Source organism: Excalfactoria chinensis, chromosome 12 (assembly GCF_039878825.1).
Source record: "Excalfactoria chinensis isolate bCotChi1 chromosome 12, bCotChi1.hap2, whole genome shotgun sequence".
NCBI classification, from domain to species: domain Eukaryota; kingdom Metazoa; phylum Chordata; class Aves; order Galliformes; family Phasianidae; genus Excalfactoria; species Excalfactoria chinensis.
Window position 1 is genome coordinate 5059388 of NC_092836.1, and position 16303 is coordinate 5075690.

The 16303-nt window shown below is 38.4% G+C and overlaps 1 protein-coding gene across 4 annotated transcripts in view; it reads right to left on the reverse strand.

Moving 5' to 3' along the window:
- The window catches only part of TAFA1 (TAFA chemokine like family member 1), a 199702-nt gene that overhangs the window by 38216 nt on the left and 145183 nt on the right, over nt 1-16303 (reverse strand). For all 4 annotated transcript variants that reach the window (XM_072347063.1, XM_072347064.1, XM_072347061.1 and 1 more), the window contains one exon: nt 2040-2180. In XM_072347063.1, coding sequence (XP_072203164.1) covers nt 2040-2180 — 141 coding nt within the window. The remainder of the gene's footprint in view (nt 1-2039; nt 2181-16303) is intronic.

Below are 16303 nucleotides of genomic sequence, written 5' to 3' on the forward strand. Positions count from 1 at the left end.
AAGTCACAGAAGAACCATGGGTGGACATTACAGTCCTGACTCAAATGTGATAGTGTTGGTATAACCTTCACTTTTGATGCTGTCGTAACAAAGTTATTTTAAAGCCTGTCTGAAGTTATCAGACCTCAAACAATGCTAACATTTAGTAGAACCACCAAAACTCAAGCAGCCCTCAGCCATGTATTTTAAGGAAGTGTTTTGAGTAGTAACAAAGCAAAAGCAAAATAAAATCAGCATTTTTGTGTTTGTGTGTGCATGGAGCAATTCTGATTGCAAATTTCCCAATAAACAGGCAAGCATTGGCCTTGATGTGTTTTCTGATGCTATCTGGAATGAGAAACACCAAAAATTTTCTTCTGATCTCATTAAGTCACAGTTTAGCTAATGGTATAAACAGGGCAAGACTGAGATTCAGTTTCAGATTCAGATTCAGACTGCTGACATGGTATCTCTTGGTTCCTCAAACCTCAAAGTTGGCTGACCTGTTTAGCTGAGAGTATAGTGCTGTTCCTGAATATCCCCAGTAAAGTAATGGATCCAAATAAGTTTTCTGAATGATGGACAGTGGCTGGAAATCATGCACACTGTAAAATGCAATGTGACTAAAAGGTGTCCATCCTTTCACTGCAATAGGTGAACAAGGTAACAAGTTGAACATGACCTTTACATTTGGATGTAAAAAAAAGACATCAAACTCCAGATCTTCATGTGAGTTAAAGTATTGCTATCTACAGATCTCTGGCAGGAAGTTTTTTGCACCAAACAGGTCAAAGATCTGACTTAACACCATTCAGTAAGTCAAAAGTCACAAAGCAAAGCCTGGGATAAAACAAAGGCCAAAGGAAATGCCCATTCTATTAATTTTTACAAGCAACATATTGGGCTTTTGAACTGTTCACCAGCCATCCTCAAAAGACGCAATGGTCTGACTACAACAACTAAACTTGAAAGGGGAAGACATTCCTTTGTAGTTCACATTTTTGGGCTTTGAAGTCACCGTGAATCTTACCAGTGACTTCAATGGAACTAGCTTTGCACTTTTATATTAGTCATTGTTTTATCCTTCACTCCTTTCAAAATTCCAGACAAAAACGTTTCTTTTTATTGTAATCCTGACAAAGCAATTAGGCTCCAGTCCACACCTGCACCCAGCTTTCTTTTCTTAACAGAGCGCTCTTTGAGCCCCTGTCTTCTGAGCAGAATCGTAAGATGCGAATTAATGGTGTCTGTTCCACCCAGTGCCTCTCTTTCTCATGACCCTCTGAAGAACATGAAACCTTTCAAGGCTTCTACAGCTGATCTTTGGTTAAGATCAGTGGTAGATTTCACCTGTGGTTGGTTTTTTTTTTTTGTTGCTGGGTTTGTTGTTGTTGTTTTTTGGGGTCTTTTTTTTAGTGTGCTCAGCAGAAAAGGTTCTTCTTATCGAGTTAATTAAGCAATAAGAAAATGATAGAATGTGGATTACAGTGCAGTCATTCAGAGGTCCATTCATTGTGAGTTTTTAGTTATGAGTTCAGAAGCTGAATGGCACACCCAGCCTGACAAGGTACAGATTACTTAAGGCTCTGAAAGTCTTTTTGAAATCATGCAATATTTTCTTTTAGACTTCAACCTATAAACCAAACACACGTTCACCACAAATATCAGGTTCTCATGCCTTGAAGGTACCTCCAGCCTTTCACCTCCTTAGTACTGAAAGTAAAAACCTCTAAGCTTTGTCTACAAAGTCCTCCAGTCTACATCACCCAACTATTCTTCTGTCTCACTTAAGGTATTCTTGAAGTGATACAACAAATAATTTCATCTAGTTACTAAGGACTTGACCCTGCCACAATATCTTTTACAGTGATCACTGGCTGTACTGAATGCTTTACTCATATTTTTGTGAGTACACCTTGGAGTGATCCATGTGCTCAATACAGCTTTCCTATCGAGCCGAACAGACAACACAGTAAAATTCCTACGTGAAATCTATAGACTTGAAGCTATTTACTGGACAGTACAGATAAAGAGATGTATATACAAGAGAAGCTACTTGCCATCAACACAGGAAGGTCTGTTTCGTGTTGTCCCAGCCACTTTCCCAGGTAGACAGGAGCATTTTACTGTTTGTGATCTTTCTTCAATTCGATTCTTATTACAGCATCTGTGCGCTGCTATAACTTCACACGTTCCTCCTTCTGTCAGAAAAAGGAAAAAAAAGGGAAAGAAGAAAAAGAGACAGTATTGACATTCTGATTAGGAAGAGCAGAAGTAGTTAATCAAAGCACTTGGCATACTACTGTCCATATCTCTGTATGGCTTCTCTACAGCCACAACTACAATACTACTTTTCTCCCACTGTGTGTGACCCTTACTAAGGCAGATCTTGATATACTTATAGGAAATGCAGATTAATGTCCCTCTAGAGTAGATGTTTTTTGCCTGTCATGTATTAAAAGCTTCTCTGACATCTGTAGACTTATGAACTAAGAAAATGGAGTAAGTCACAGTCTGGGCCTGAAGAAATGCAGGTAATGTACTACCTATGTTGCATGCATAAATGAAATAATTCTTGGATGCTTTTATGCTTGTAATACAGGAGGACCTTTCTCCCAAGTATTCTCTTGTACAAAAACAGGGGTTATAGGCATCCATCTAGAAGGATCTTTTCTCCAAGTATTTGATTTTAGTCTGTAGTGTGTGGTAATCAGCCTCTACAAAGTAGAGAACGGTGCAACATCATTTCCCTCCACTACCTTGCTCACAAAATGGGCAGTTTCAAGCCAGAAAACATTGTCATCATGGGCAAGGATTAATTTGTCCTCTCCTCATTGCCCCTTATTATTATTCGCAATGATTTGTTTGGGTGGAGTACACAAAGGAGATAGGTAGAGAAACGAAGCCATAGGGTTCACAAATCCCTAGTGCCTGTTGCGTATGCTATGCACAGAAGTGAATTGTCACATGTACCATTCCCATTAACCTCAGCAATGTAGTGCAATGATTGGCACTTTGGCACTCATTCTTTTACTGAAAAAGCTTTGAGAGCTTTGGGAGAGTATGTAGATGCTGGCCCACATCTGGATGTGAAGAAGGAATTTGGCCTTCCAGGATGAGTCAGTACATCAAAGCTTGTGAACATGCATTAAGGTACATGAGCTTGGGTTGCAAGGTCTTGGGGTCAAGCACTGATGAGTCTGCAAGCTTGAGACAAGACTGCAGAAAATAATCGCCTCATCTGGAAAGAAATGTTGCTGCATGTACTACTCATCAGGTGCCTTTGGTCTGCTGACATGGGATTTTTGAAAGCCAATAGGTATCACAGAAGAGAGATCTCAACAATTCCGAAAGCCATTATCTGACAAAAGGTCATTTAGTTGTCCCTTAGGAGTAAGAGGAATTGTGACAATCAGCTCAGTCCCAAATCCTTGTGTTTTTCTAAGAAATAGTTCTTCACATAAACTCCCTGTTCCCCCATCCAAATCATATTGAAAGCCATAAAAACATTCTCATTGGTTTGACTCATCTTATGGTCATGTCCTAAGAGAAGAAGGATTTGTGATTTTACTGATTGCAAATATAACAATAAAAATAATGTACGTGGTAATAAGCATTTCTAAGTTTAGATTATGTATACTATCTGGTAAATATCTGTGAATAAACTAAATGCTTCGTTTTCTCTATTAATTTCCTGTATGAGTACTAATAACCACATGAGCTAGTCCTTCTCATTTGATTATCTATTCAAAATAATGGGTTGTGGCTGATGAGCTTTATAACACCTTTAATTGTAATGTGGAAGCTCAAGTTGTTGCAGCAGTAAAGAATTTAACTCCAAGTGCATGGCTGCATAGGAGTGGGAAAACATAACAAAACTATAAAAGCAATGTAAAAACCCCTTTTGTTACCACTGGATCGTTATGTACATTAATTGGAACTTTTAATTGTGCCATCTATAAAAATATAAGAACATACCCACAGTGTTGCTACTGCTAGCACTAAAGATTATGCAATGCATTATGAAGTTTTCTCTGCAGTGTTTGTTTCTTGGATGGAAACGTCAGCAGAACCGTAGCTGGAAGTATTTTCCTCGAGCAAACGAAAAATATTTTCCCCTTACTTTCATTTGTCTGGTTGCTTGAGCTTCTCAGGTTTAATATCAAAGATTAATTTCACTGAAACCATTCCATGGGAGATGTAGCATGGAAGTAGCAACCTCACACGGTGCCAAGAGGTGAGCTGTTAATAAAACTGCTACTTAAACAGTGCACAGAGAACATTTTGGACTTCATGCTGCAGAACACAAAGATTGTTTGTGCAGTGCGGGTGCATTATGACATTTGTTCTCTCTTGATGCTGTTTGTTGTTTGGGTGTTGAAATTACATATGTCGACTTTTAGTTAAAAGGAAGGAAAAAAAGATGTTGTTCACAAGAAGCATTGCATTTGGAGAGTCAGTACATTTTGTTCACCTGCCTGGAGCTTGACGCTGCTTACTAAAGATCTCCTCACATGAGGAGTAAATTTTATTGAAACAAAACTGATGCCCAGTCAAAAATGACATCTTCAATCCTGCTGATAAGTATGAATTTCAACCCTCAGGGCACCCTTTGAAAGTTGGAAACTGGAACATTCCCCCCTCAGTTCCATTACTGTCATGGAAATGAGTAGAGATTCCAGAGCACATTATTTTTCATTGTCTTCCTGGTTGTCATCAGCAGATCTCTGACAAATCACAGAAGCTTGCAATATGCTCATACTATACTAAACATAAAAATATACATCTCATAGATATATCAACTTGCTTTTTAAAAAAAGAGAGGAAACAACACTCAAAGACATTTTGTAGTGCCTACCAGTATTGACCTGGATGGTAGACAGAATATATATATATATATATATATCACAAATGTATTTCAAAACTGTTAAGACTTTTAAAGAACATGGATTATTGAGTCCAAAGATCTCCACGGGAGCCATTCCCATCTATTACAAAGGCATACTTAAGGATTTAAATAACAATGTGGATTATTGTCTGAGTGCAGTGGAAATTTGAATCTTTGTCACAAAACAACAGAAACGACACCTTTTTTTTTTTTAACAGTTCATGGTCTGCTGAGCTAATGTGTCTTCTGTCTTTGTTTCTACAATAATGGCCTTATCCGATTCATTTAAGTCAATAGGGGATTTTCCATTGATTTTAAAAGGAGAGGAAAGCATCCTACACACATCTCAGTTAAGAGTGTTCTGAATGTCTTGCTGACAGCTACATCCCATGAGGTGATTGCTTAGGTAAGAGGGCAAGAGAAATAGCTTTGTTTGGTTGAATATTTGCTATTTCCCCTCTTCCAGGAAAATGGGAAGATTAGAAATGCATAGAACTCACAAATCAGGTGCAGTTTTGCTCTTTCTTCAAGAAACTTCGGAGATGAACAGAAATGTCCTGTCATGACTTACATCTTATTGACAACAGTCATTAGCAGGACTTGATAGGAAGAGCAGTTGATCACTTCTGAGAACTCAGTTCAGGATGCCCTGAAATTTGGGAATTTGCAAGATAGAAAGAATCAAATTCTGGAAAGGAATTTGGACTACCAAGGATTGCTACTGTCCATGGTATAATGACCACCCTCATATGTCCTCGCTTCCTGGATGTCTTTATTCTGCATAAGTTAAAGTATTAAAGTGTAGAAATGACCTATCATTCTTACTGCAAGACGGGGACAACTGGTTGCTACTGCCTGCAAATGGATTAATTCTAATTGGAGGACACCTAACTCCTGAAAACACATTCATTTTTTATCTCCGTTATAAAGCCACCTTGAGTTTACACATCGCAGAGTGAAATATTTTATCGTAAGTACGAACCTACAGTGGATGGCTGTGATTTAAAACACCTAATCAGCTACAGGCGCTGAGTGCATGCCTGGCAGAAGCCAAGAAGCCATCCTCTAGTCATCTCTGTTCTTTATATCTCTAGCTGAGAGGTAATAATAAAAGCATATTTTGCACTTCAAAATTATAACTTGCCTCTGTATTCTAGCAGAGCCTGAACTTATCAGTAAACAAACATAAAAAAGGAAAAACAGCACTACTGATTTGTGTTATACATTGTGGAAGTCATTAACTCTGACTCAGGTAGCAAAACTTATACGTTCTCTCTTTGACAGTGATGACAATTTAATAGTATTTGACTCTACTGAGTTGCACTGAGCATCCTGCAGCAATGAGAAAGGTTGTTTATCAAAATGATAAACATGTTTTCATTTCCTTCTTGGCTGCATGTATGTGATCAGAAGTCTAAGACCATCAAGAATTCACTTATTCTGGCCACCAGGCAGACATTAAGCTATTCAGGACCATCTGTGCTTGAAATGAGCTCCATTTAATGGACCTTCCTAGGGCAGGTCAGTCATAATGAATGTGTGTGTGCATGAACGCTTGAGCAAAGCAGCACTTCGGTGAGACTTCTTGGGTTGTCTGGCAGAGGCACAGGCAGCTGATAGATCAGACAGGCCTTTCTTTTTGGGGTCACATGCCCAGTGATTTTAGAATTCAGACCCTCTGTTGCATTTGTTTCTATCTCATCTTCAATGCATCACGCAACCTGATTCAGCTGAGGGTTGTTATGAGAAATTGTTTGTTTCATGCAGAAAAACACTGATACCCAGACAACTTCATATGCTCTGCTGGTCAGATTGTGCCCTCTGTTACACCATATACAGTAACCATAGGAAAACAAACAAAGGAAATCATATGGACCAGATCCTAACATTTCCAGGTATCCTACTAGACATATGACCAGATTTGATAGCTGTACTTATTAATACAGCCTCAGTTAGGTCTGAGTTTCAGTGCTGTCATCCTATGCGAATTCATACACCCAATGACATTATTCTGAAAAGTGCTTAAGTATATGCAGATACTGCTAAACCTAGGTGGGGGTCACAGAAAGCTTTGAACAGAATTAATGTCCTTTAGAGTGAAAAGAAACCAAGAACATGACAGCAAAAATTCTTCAGATGCTTACAGACACACTGCACAAGTGCTTACAGAAACCAATGGATAAAAAAACGTCACATTTGGCACATCACGTCTTTATACAAACATCCTAGAGAAAGAAAAGGTAATGCTGTGATGGTTTCTAAAAAGGATTCAGATTTGGGGGCAGCAGTTTGAAGTTTGTGGTTTGAATAAGCTTTGGAAACTTCCCAGGTGTAATTAATACATTCATACGCTTTAATCAAAATGTTTATGCCAGCTAATGTGCCAGAACCACAGACTACACTGCGCTCAGGGGAAAATATCATATTTTACTTTACTCTAAGAAATAATAAGGCACTACTCTATTACCTACAAAGGAACATTTTTGCTTCTAACAGCAATGCGCATACAAATGGAAAAACAAAGTCCCCATGCTACTCCGTGAGCCACTTCATCAGTGAACAAATAAAAAACTCATCATAGCCCCAGTGCAATTATACTCCCATTTTTATTTTACATATCATCCTCTGACACACTGTTTCTGCTCCAGACAGAGAAGGCTCGAGTTTACAGGACACATTTCTTCACACACAGTGACAGTGGCTGCAGAGCACGCAGGGCTCAGGGTTGCTATTCATTTTGATGAATGTGAGGGAGGATAACTGCAGCTCAGCTGCTGGAGTGCCACCAAGTTACAGAACAGTTGAATTGGGCCCATGAACGTTTAATAACACAAAGGTACCCTCTGAAATAAAAATAAAAATGAATAAAAGTATAAAATTGTAGCGTTAAGCCAGAACCCAGGTTTCTAATTCATATTTAATTCTTGCCCATTATGATAACTGACATAAATAGATTCATGGGCTACTAATTATATGCAGCACTGCAGCAAGGGTGGTATTTGTAACTCACTGCACGTGTCCTCCTGGTTATGCACTGCATTACTTTTGCCCTGGGGATCAGAATAGGCTGCAGAGTTCTGTTTCCTAAACTTATGTTTATATTTTCATTAATATTCAGTATTTTCTTTGTCATTATGTGGCATATATATTATTTTCAGTGTGGAACACTCCATGCAACACACACGATTCCCACTGTGAATCATTAAGTTTTAGGTTGGGATATCATTTTTGTGAACGTTGTTGCTATGTGAGAGTTCTGGAGACAGAGGGTATCTCCTGCAATGAAAATGCTATTTGTTTGCAAAAGACCAGAACAAGTATTTCCACGAGGAAGTCACAAAATTTGGATTCTGACAGATTCACATCATCAGGTTGGACACTGGAAAAAAAGCCTTCCATGAAAGAGATTAGGTAGTAGCACAGGCTGCCATCTTTGGAGGTGTGATGGGTTGGGGTTGGACTTGGTGATCTTAGTGGTCTTTTTCAGCCTTAATGATCCTATGATCCTGGTTGATTTCAAGATGCTACCAAAGCTTCTTATGATGTCTGATCATTTTCCTGGTGGATGGTGCAACTTGTCTTCTTGGTTCAGGGCCCAAATTCCTGTATCACTGATACAATGACCCTAATTTCTCATCAGACTAATCCTCTTGGTTCACACTGACCTGTGGCACATGCGATCTGAGTCTGGACATGAACTGCTGGGCAAAGAAGGTCCTCTACAGCTGGAACAAATTTCATAGGAGGTAAAATCTCTGACTGATTTTAGAGTCAGAATTCAAAACCTAAGAGGGGTGATGTGCATTCAGCAAAGACATCTCCGGTTATTTACTGTGCTCAAAGTTAATTTTCTAAGACCCTTTTTTGACAGAAAGGGCTGTTTCCATGAAATCCAACTTTTCTACAAGAAAAAAGAAATCCATAACAACAAGAAGAATATACTATCTTTAAAGTATTTTGTTCAAAGGAATGTTAATATTTCATTTGAATACTAACTCGTGACTTGTTGTTTGGGGTGCATTTGCATTTTATTTCCCATTCAGTATAATAGTGAAAGAAGGGATATGCAAAGCTCTAATTAACACATGGATTTGTAGCCTTTTATAATGTTTTTACTAATGCTCTCCCATCAGCCACAGGAGGCTTTTTATCTGGGAGATTTACAGATTCTTACACTTACACTCGGAACAGACTCTGATCTGCAATAGCTGGTTTATTCACAGAAATTAAAAATAAGGAGTTTTTGAGAAGGAGATATAGTATGGATTCTACTCTCAAATTCACAAAGAAAGCACAGGGCACACCAATGTATAAGATGTGGGTGGATCTAGGGCAGGCTTATGGATTTCCATATCAAACCAATATACACACTAGAGAATAGGTCTTTCTACTAAAGAGCCTTGCAAATTGATCTCCTGAGAAATTCGCACAGGACCTTATTCTTATGCATATAAAAAAAAATAATAAAAAAAGAATTAAAAAAAGAAAAAGAAATCTCTTAAAGATGAATCAAAGGAAAAACGGTATCCAGGAAAACAAGGCAGGCTTGGAGCAGCTCCTGCCTCTGGCACACTGCATTTCAAATGGCAGCGCAATAACCATCACTGGGCGCAGCAGGACAACAGGGCAGGATGGGCTGGGGAGGAATGCTGATGAGGAGCTTGTTTCTAGCATTTAAGTAAAGTTGTTGGTAGGCTTGATTATGATTCTGCATGCCTGTGTACTGTATGCTCGTGTCTAAATGACAGAATTTAGGAGAAAATCCCACCTATTGTGTGCACGTGCTTTTCCTGATAGGCAGCAGAGTGCAAGCTATCAGGCAGCATTGCCTGCAGACGACCATGCACGAATCCTGTATGTCTGATTGCTTTTTTGTCACAGGGAGTGTTGAAAGTGAATTGTAATAGGTACTATTAGCATTCTTGTATAGATGAACTACAAAAGGCAGAGATGTAACCCACGAGGCAGCCAAGAATCCAACGTTCTCTTAGTGGGGATCTTCAGTCTTTTAATGAGATTTTTCTACTTCAAAGGGAGATCAGCTTACAGCAACTTCAAGAAATGAAGGCTAGAAATTAGAAGTTTTGGCGGATTTACAGCTCCTGAATGACATTAAGAGACGTATCTAAAGAGACAGGACTTCAGCAGCTCAGAAAGAGAAGAACATTATTTTTGAGAAAACTTAAGTTTGATACAAAAAAAAGTAATAGGCACCATGACTAATTGTCACTGAATTTCTGTATCACTTGTAAATGGGATTTCTTTGACAAAGTGATGTCGGCCTGGACAAGATGAGCAGAAAATCTTGAGTCTTTACAGAAATCTTGCCTTCTGTCGCTTGAGTGCTTTGCAAAGTTTAATATTTGATTCTTCAGAGAGGATCTGAAAACATAATATGGGGAAAATAGATGTACTATGCCCACATTCAGGCAGTGCTCCTTATATAACTTAAACTGCAGGCAGCAGTATAAGCTAGAGATAGAAAAGACCCATGATGCTAACAAAGCTGTGGAGAAATGAACTATCCTGCTATTGACTTCTCCAGTTCCTTGCCAGAGTACACAGAAAATCCATACTGGAATTAGGCTTGAAAATGCCCTAAAAGAAAACTTGAGGTGAGCCACAGAATATTGCAATGCAATCCAAAGAATGGATATCAAATGGAATGAGTCTTACTAAACAGATACAGTGAGAGATAGGATGATACTCAGTTCAGACAGTATAATTAAGCTGGTAAGAAATACATGATTGAGGCACAGATGTTGTTGAGAGATGAACATGGAAGTATGCATGAAAAGCAGTTGCTGAGAAAGTTTTGAGATGTTATTCCATGCCTACAGTGTTTCCAGATCTTCAAAATGACTGACACTTTTTATTCAATGTTCACAGCTTCACCCTATTCTCCAAACCAGTAAAGAATACTCCTTTTCCCATCCATCTCAAAAGAGACTCCAAACTGCTGTTGCTATATTCATAAATTATCCTTTGTGTGTTTCATATAACACTAGAGAATCTCTCACTTAGGCATTTTTAAAAACATTGATAACAATATATAGCAAGTTAAAAGATCATCAGTAACCAAGTTTAAAATCCAGACTTTCATTGGAAACAACATGAAGCAGGGTTCTTAAACTTGTCAAAAAGCAGAACCATGTGATTCTACACAGTTTGCCTTTTGACATGATTGCTGTAAATAAATCCATCCCCAGATAATTTTATCCACTAAGGTGATTAGCCTATGGAGAGACTATGATGTGTTTACTGAGCAGAGTAACATAGTTTATGGTAATGTTCTTGTCATGCTTTAAAAATGTGCTAGGTGGTTTTTATGAAGTAGTTAGATAAGGGGTGGTGAAAGTAATGTGAACCATAAAGAATGTACAGTGATAGAGAGCCACAAATGCATAGATACTAAGGACGAACTGATATGGAGAAATATTACCAGCACAGAAGCTGCATTAATCTTCCAAAGAATGGCAATAAATAAAATAACAAGGAGGCACAGGACTGAGAGAATTTGACCAACATGTGAAAATGAGGTGGTAGCGTGGCATCACAGGGTAGACATTTTAAATGGGATCTCTTACAGACAGGTTGTCTTGCTATAGTGACAATAACTTTTTTTGTCAATGGGGTTGACCACCTGCTAGAAAATTCATGAATAAGAAAACAAAGGTCCATAAGTTACAGCATATGTAATGAAAACGTCATTGTACAGGTGCTGTGTGACATGAGCAGGAGCAGTAAATTCTATACTCTGTTGCAGCCACACAATGTCAAGCAGTCATTTCTCAGTGGATGAGTGTGCACATTATTCCACCCCATATATTCCTAGAGCCGTTCATATCGTTTGACCAGCAGCTGGTCTGACACTTGAGTGGAAAACTATCCCTTTTCTAAAGGAAGTGCAACGGTACAGAGAGACAGAGGGTGGAAGTGAAGGACCAGAAGCAATCAGCTGGTTTTGCACTGGAAAGTGTTTTACATCATATATATTATCTGTAGCAGAAGAACCTTATATTCTGCAGCCCAAGGAATTTATAGCACGTTCATTACTGAACCGTATTTAGTTAAATACTTAAGGAAATGTTACAGCCCGGATAGGTGAAGAGCAGTATTTTAATTTTCAGGCTAATGTACGAGAGTTATAAATTGATGAGTTTTAAACATTTCTTTGTCAGAATAATCTATTTAATCCAGATTGAAGCATAACTGAACTGTTTAATGTCTAATCTGTACCAAAACAGGTCTGAGTACGAGGGAGAGATGCAAAAGATGATGTGGGATTCAGCCCTCAATCCTCTCAAATTTAATCTCTTTATTGTGGCTACTTCCATGAGAAGCCTTAGTGGAAGGGTGGTTGCCTCCTCCTCAAAAGCATTTTGCAGATGAGGACTATGGGCAATATTTTGTTTCATTATAACTTTTGCTTCCTTGTATTTGCTTCTTGTTTTGTTTCAGTGATGCTAATTTCAAACAAAACAAGTCTGCTAGATTTTCTCATTTCCCAAACAGATTTAATCACTCTCAAGTTTTCATTTCCCCTATATTTTTGAGTAGTCTCTACCCTGAGCTGCCTTTATCTCAAGTCTCCATGTTTTGATGTCTCTCTCCTCTCTATTGCTGTTGATGAGCAATATTTTATTTCCTGTCACCTTGATTTGCTCTGTCTTTCCGCTCCAGCTCTCAGCACACAATTCAAACCATGATTTATTCTAGTTCTCTCTTTTTACCTTTTTTGTAACTGCATTGAATGTTTCTCTCTTTGACAATTTCTTTCTCGTCTCTCTTGAAGCTCCCGGTGAACAACACAATACAATACTACCTCCTGATAATTGATCATCTGGCTCCTGTTCAGATTTGTACTGCTTCTTTGAATACATGTGCAATTCAGTTCACTCTGTTCCCTTATAATACAAATAAAAAGGGCTGCATACTTGAGTGGAAATACACGAAGTCTTGTGAGCACATAATTTCCTACTTTCAAAGCAATGTGTGATACATTACAGTGTTGGCTTGAAATTCATATTAATTTATTTTTTTATTAGTTAAACAGCAGCAGTGTGCCGAAAGCACAGAAGCAAAGAGGCCAGGCAGAATATGTGGGTATTATTCTTCCTCCTGTTTACCCATGGTAACGATCAGTATTCATCCAAACACTATCTCTGAGAGTTTGAGCTTGGCTTTTTCTTAATTAATAGTTGCCTTTTCAACAGATATATATATATATTTTGTAACTAAAACACTGTTTGTGAAAAATACTGGCGCTTCATTGGCAAACATCAATAAATTTCAAATTTAGAACAATCCGTTTGTTTCAAAGGGATTATTATTTAAACAGCTCATTTCTTTTTAGTGAATAGCTTCCAGTTTCTTCTCTATACAACACTACTACTATACAGAAAACCTCACAAAATATGCATATCTTCATCAAAAAGGGAGAGTATCCTGCAAGCTGAAGGCCAAACAATGAAACCTGAGCATCAACTACTTAAACTGTGTTGGGTGGTCCTGAGAATTGGGAAACTTCACCATTCTGGGCAGATTCATTTTCTCCATTCTCAGTTCAGCTTCCCCTTTCCCTTCTCACCTGGTGTTTCCAGTCTTGAAAATGTTGGATATCATTTAATTTAAATGAGCTGACATTGGAAATAGTGAAAAATACCTGCCATGGAAAATAATCTGAATGAAAAAATACTAGAATAGGGCATCTCTGCCAACTCTTTCTAATAAACGGTTAGAAATTATAAGCAGAAGAGGTCATCTTGCCCATTCCTCTCTCAGTAACAAAATGCTTTGCTCTGCACATTCATGACCATCTTGCTCAATTTATTTTCACATTATTTAAGCAATTGGGCTTCTGCTGGCTCAACAAGGGATCCTCTGAAGACAACATTCCAGCATTTAATGTGATCTAATATTGGGCTGAAAAGCAGAAAAAAAAAATATTCTGTTTTCTTTTGCTCTGTATTGCTCATTAACTCTAACTGTAATGCTATGACCAACTGAACACCACTACTCCCCATTCTATGTTTACAGATGTCAGATACATTTTAGATGGTCATCACATCCCCCATCATCATTATCGCCACTTAGCCAAGCTGTGCATTTGCTGCCTCTCTTCATCTTTCTTCATAAGCCTGCCTCCAACACCTTAATTATGTCTACAGCTCTTCTCTGCATCATTGACATCACTGGTACTGATGGTCTTAGGATTCTACTATATAATAATAACATTATTATTAACGGTAATAAAAATTCAGCACACTTAAGTTGAAGAGTATTATCATCTCCTTTTAAGACAGGCAATCTGCCCTCTTTTCCCAACCTAGCATTTATCTCTAGTCTGTTCTTCAGTACAGTATTGTTAGCTAAACACAGGCAACAAACATGAGTTAATCAAGTTTCAAAAATATTTGCACATCAGCGTATAAACTGAAATTTACACAGGCATTTTCTGTTTCTGCTTAGGCTGTATGGAGACAGACAAGGAACAGAAAACAAGCAATAGATGGAAACAGAGACAGATGCTATGTAATAGAAAAACTAGCCAACAGACTGAGGGTGGAAGAGGAATACCATATCTAATTGAAATGGCGCTTTGTGCTTTCCAGCAGTGCTCACAACCAGGCAAGTCAGGAAGTGGCTTCTATCTCCTGCTCTTTGACAAAACACTGTCACATTCTGGCTTTTTCTTCTCCATTGTAACAGCTAACAATTTTCCAGCATCAGTAGCTGAACACATCTTTTTCCCCAGCTCTATTAGCTCACATTTTTTGAGTTCCACTTGGGCTATTTTTTGGGCCCATTTTTCAAATTTTCTGTTCCTTTTTATTATGACTCATCAGTCATAAAACATATTTTAACATCACAAATAGATAGGCTGAAGCCATTTCCAACAAGCCACAACCTGGATAGAGCAGTTGCGAAATACTCACTTTAAAACTCAAAAGATGAAGGCATTTTCTTGCTTGGCTCAGAACTAGCACTTGTACTACCCCTGTGGCTCAAAATGGAGTAAGTGGAACAGAGTTTTCAGCCTAACCTGTTCCGATATCCAACAACGCAAAGATGCAGGCTTGTATCTTTTTCCAAAGAGAGTTTTCTCCTTACTGCTAACAAACACCACAGTAGCAAAGAGGGATTTTTAACCCTGCAGCCAGGAAGCTACTGGCTCTTCACTGAGCAAACAAAAATGTAATATCAGTAATACCTTAAAGGCAGGCTTGGTTGACAAACAGGTGTTCTTGCTGTAAGACAGTTTTCTTATTGATCTGTGCTAACATCTTGCAGAAGTGAACAATCTCATTGCCATGTCAAAGGCTAACCATCTGTGAACAAGTAATGCAGCCAGAAAATCCATGTTGCTACAATAATAGCTTTAGGACGTGGGTCTTATTTCAAACACCACAGAAAGAAGCGCACAGAAAACATCCAAGAAAACCTTGTTCTGATATATTAGTTTGTCTACAAAAATATATCTGTCTAAATGCATTAAAATAATTTACATATTCTCCGGAGGAGGTAATCTACCGAAATCGTTATGAAGTTCATTTATGCCATTCCCATCTTTGAGTCACAGTCACTTGCATCTTAGCCCTTCTCTTATTTAGAAAGCATAATTCACTCTGTGGGACGACTTACCTATACAATGCTTGGATATACATATTAATACTTTCAGGATCAGATACTTTTCACAGCAGTTACTAACGTTTAACCACACTGAAATTGGAACTGTAGACTTAATAACAGTTCTGAGCGATTGATATGCAATCACAGTTTCATACCAAGGGCATTCCAGAGAATGAATGGTGGTGGAATGGAAATCTAATGGCTGCTGTTTCTCAAACCAAAAGATGGCCTTTTTTGTGAGAAGTTTCCTATCTCAGTGAGATAGCACCAGGTCCTGAATAATTGCTTTGTCAGAAGATGTAAGGCTGCTTGCCCCAGGTTTTGAGTGGGTAACTTAATAATCTGTTTGCCCACATAAGGACATGGACCAGGATTTTCCATTTATCAAGGTTATGAACTATTAGTTTTATCTGCCTTTGTGAAGCCACTTGACATTGCCTAGTGAATATCTAAGTATTACAGATATGATTTTATCATTGGAAAATCTAAGGTCCCAGCTAGATCTATAAGGTAAAACTATTAAGTTTTGTTTTCTTACTCTCTGGCTATGTTTGGGGAACATCATGCAATACCACAGAGCATGGCATCAGGGGGCAGCTGCAGTTCCTTTTCTCCTGATGGGGACCTGTAAGGAGCAGAGCTAAGCAGGCAGCCTCTCAGACCAAGGCAGGAGTAGTGAGTGTACATGAACACAGATAGTTCACTGCCATCGCCTTAGCAATTAGGATGCTTGGCATCACTAGCAACCAGTGAAGTGCAAATTTGCGTCCCTTCCCTCCTGCTTACATCTAAGATAATGACATT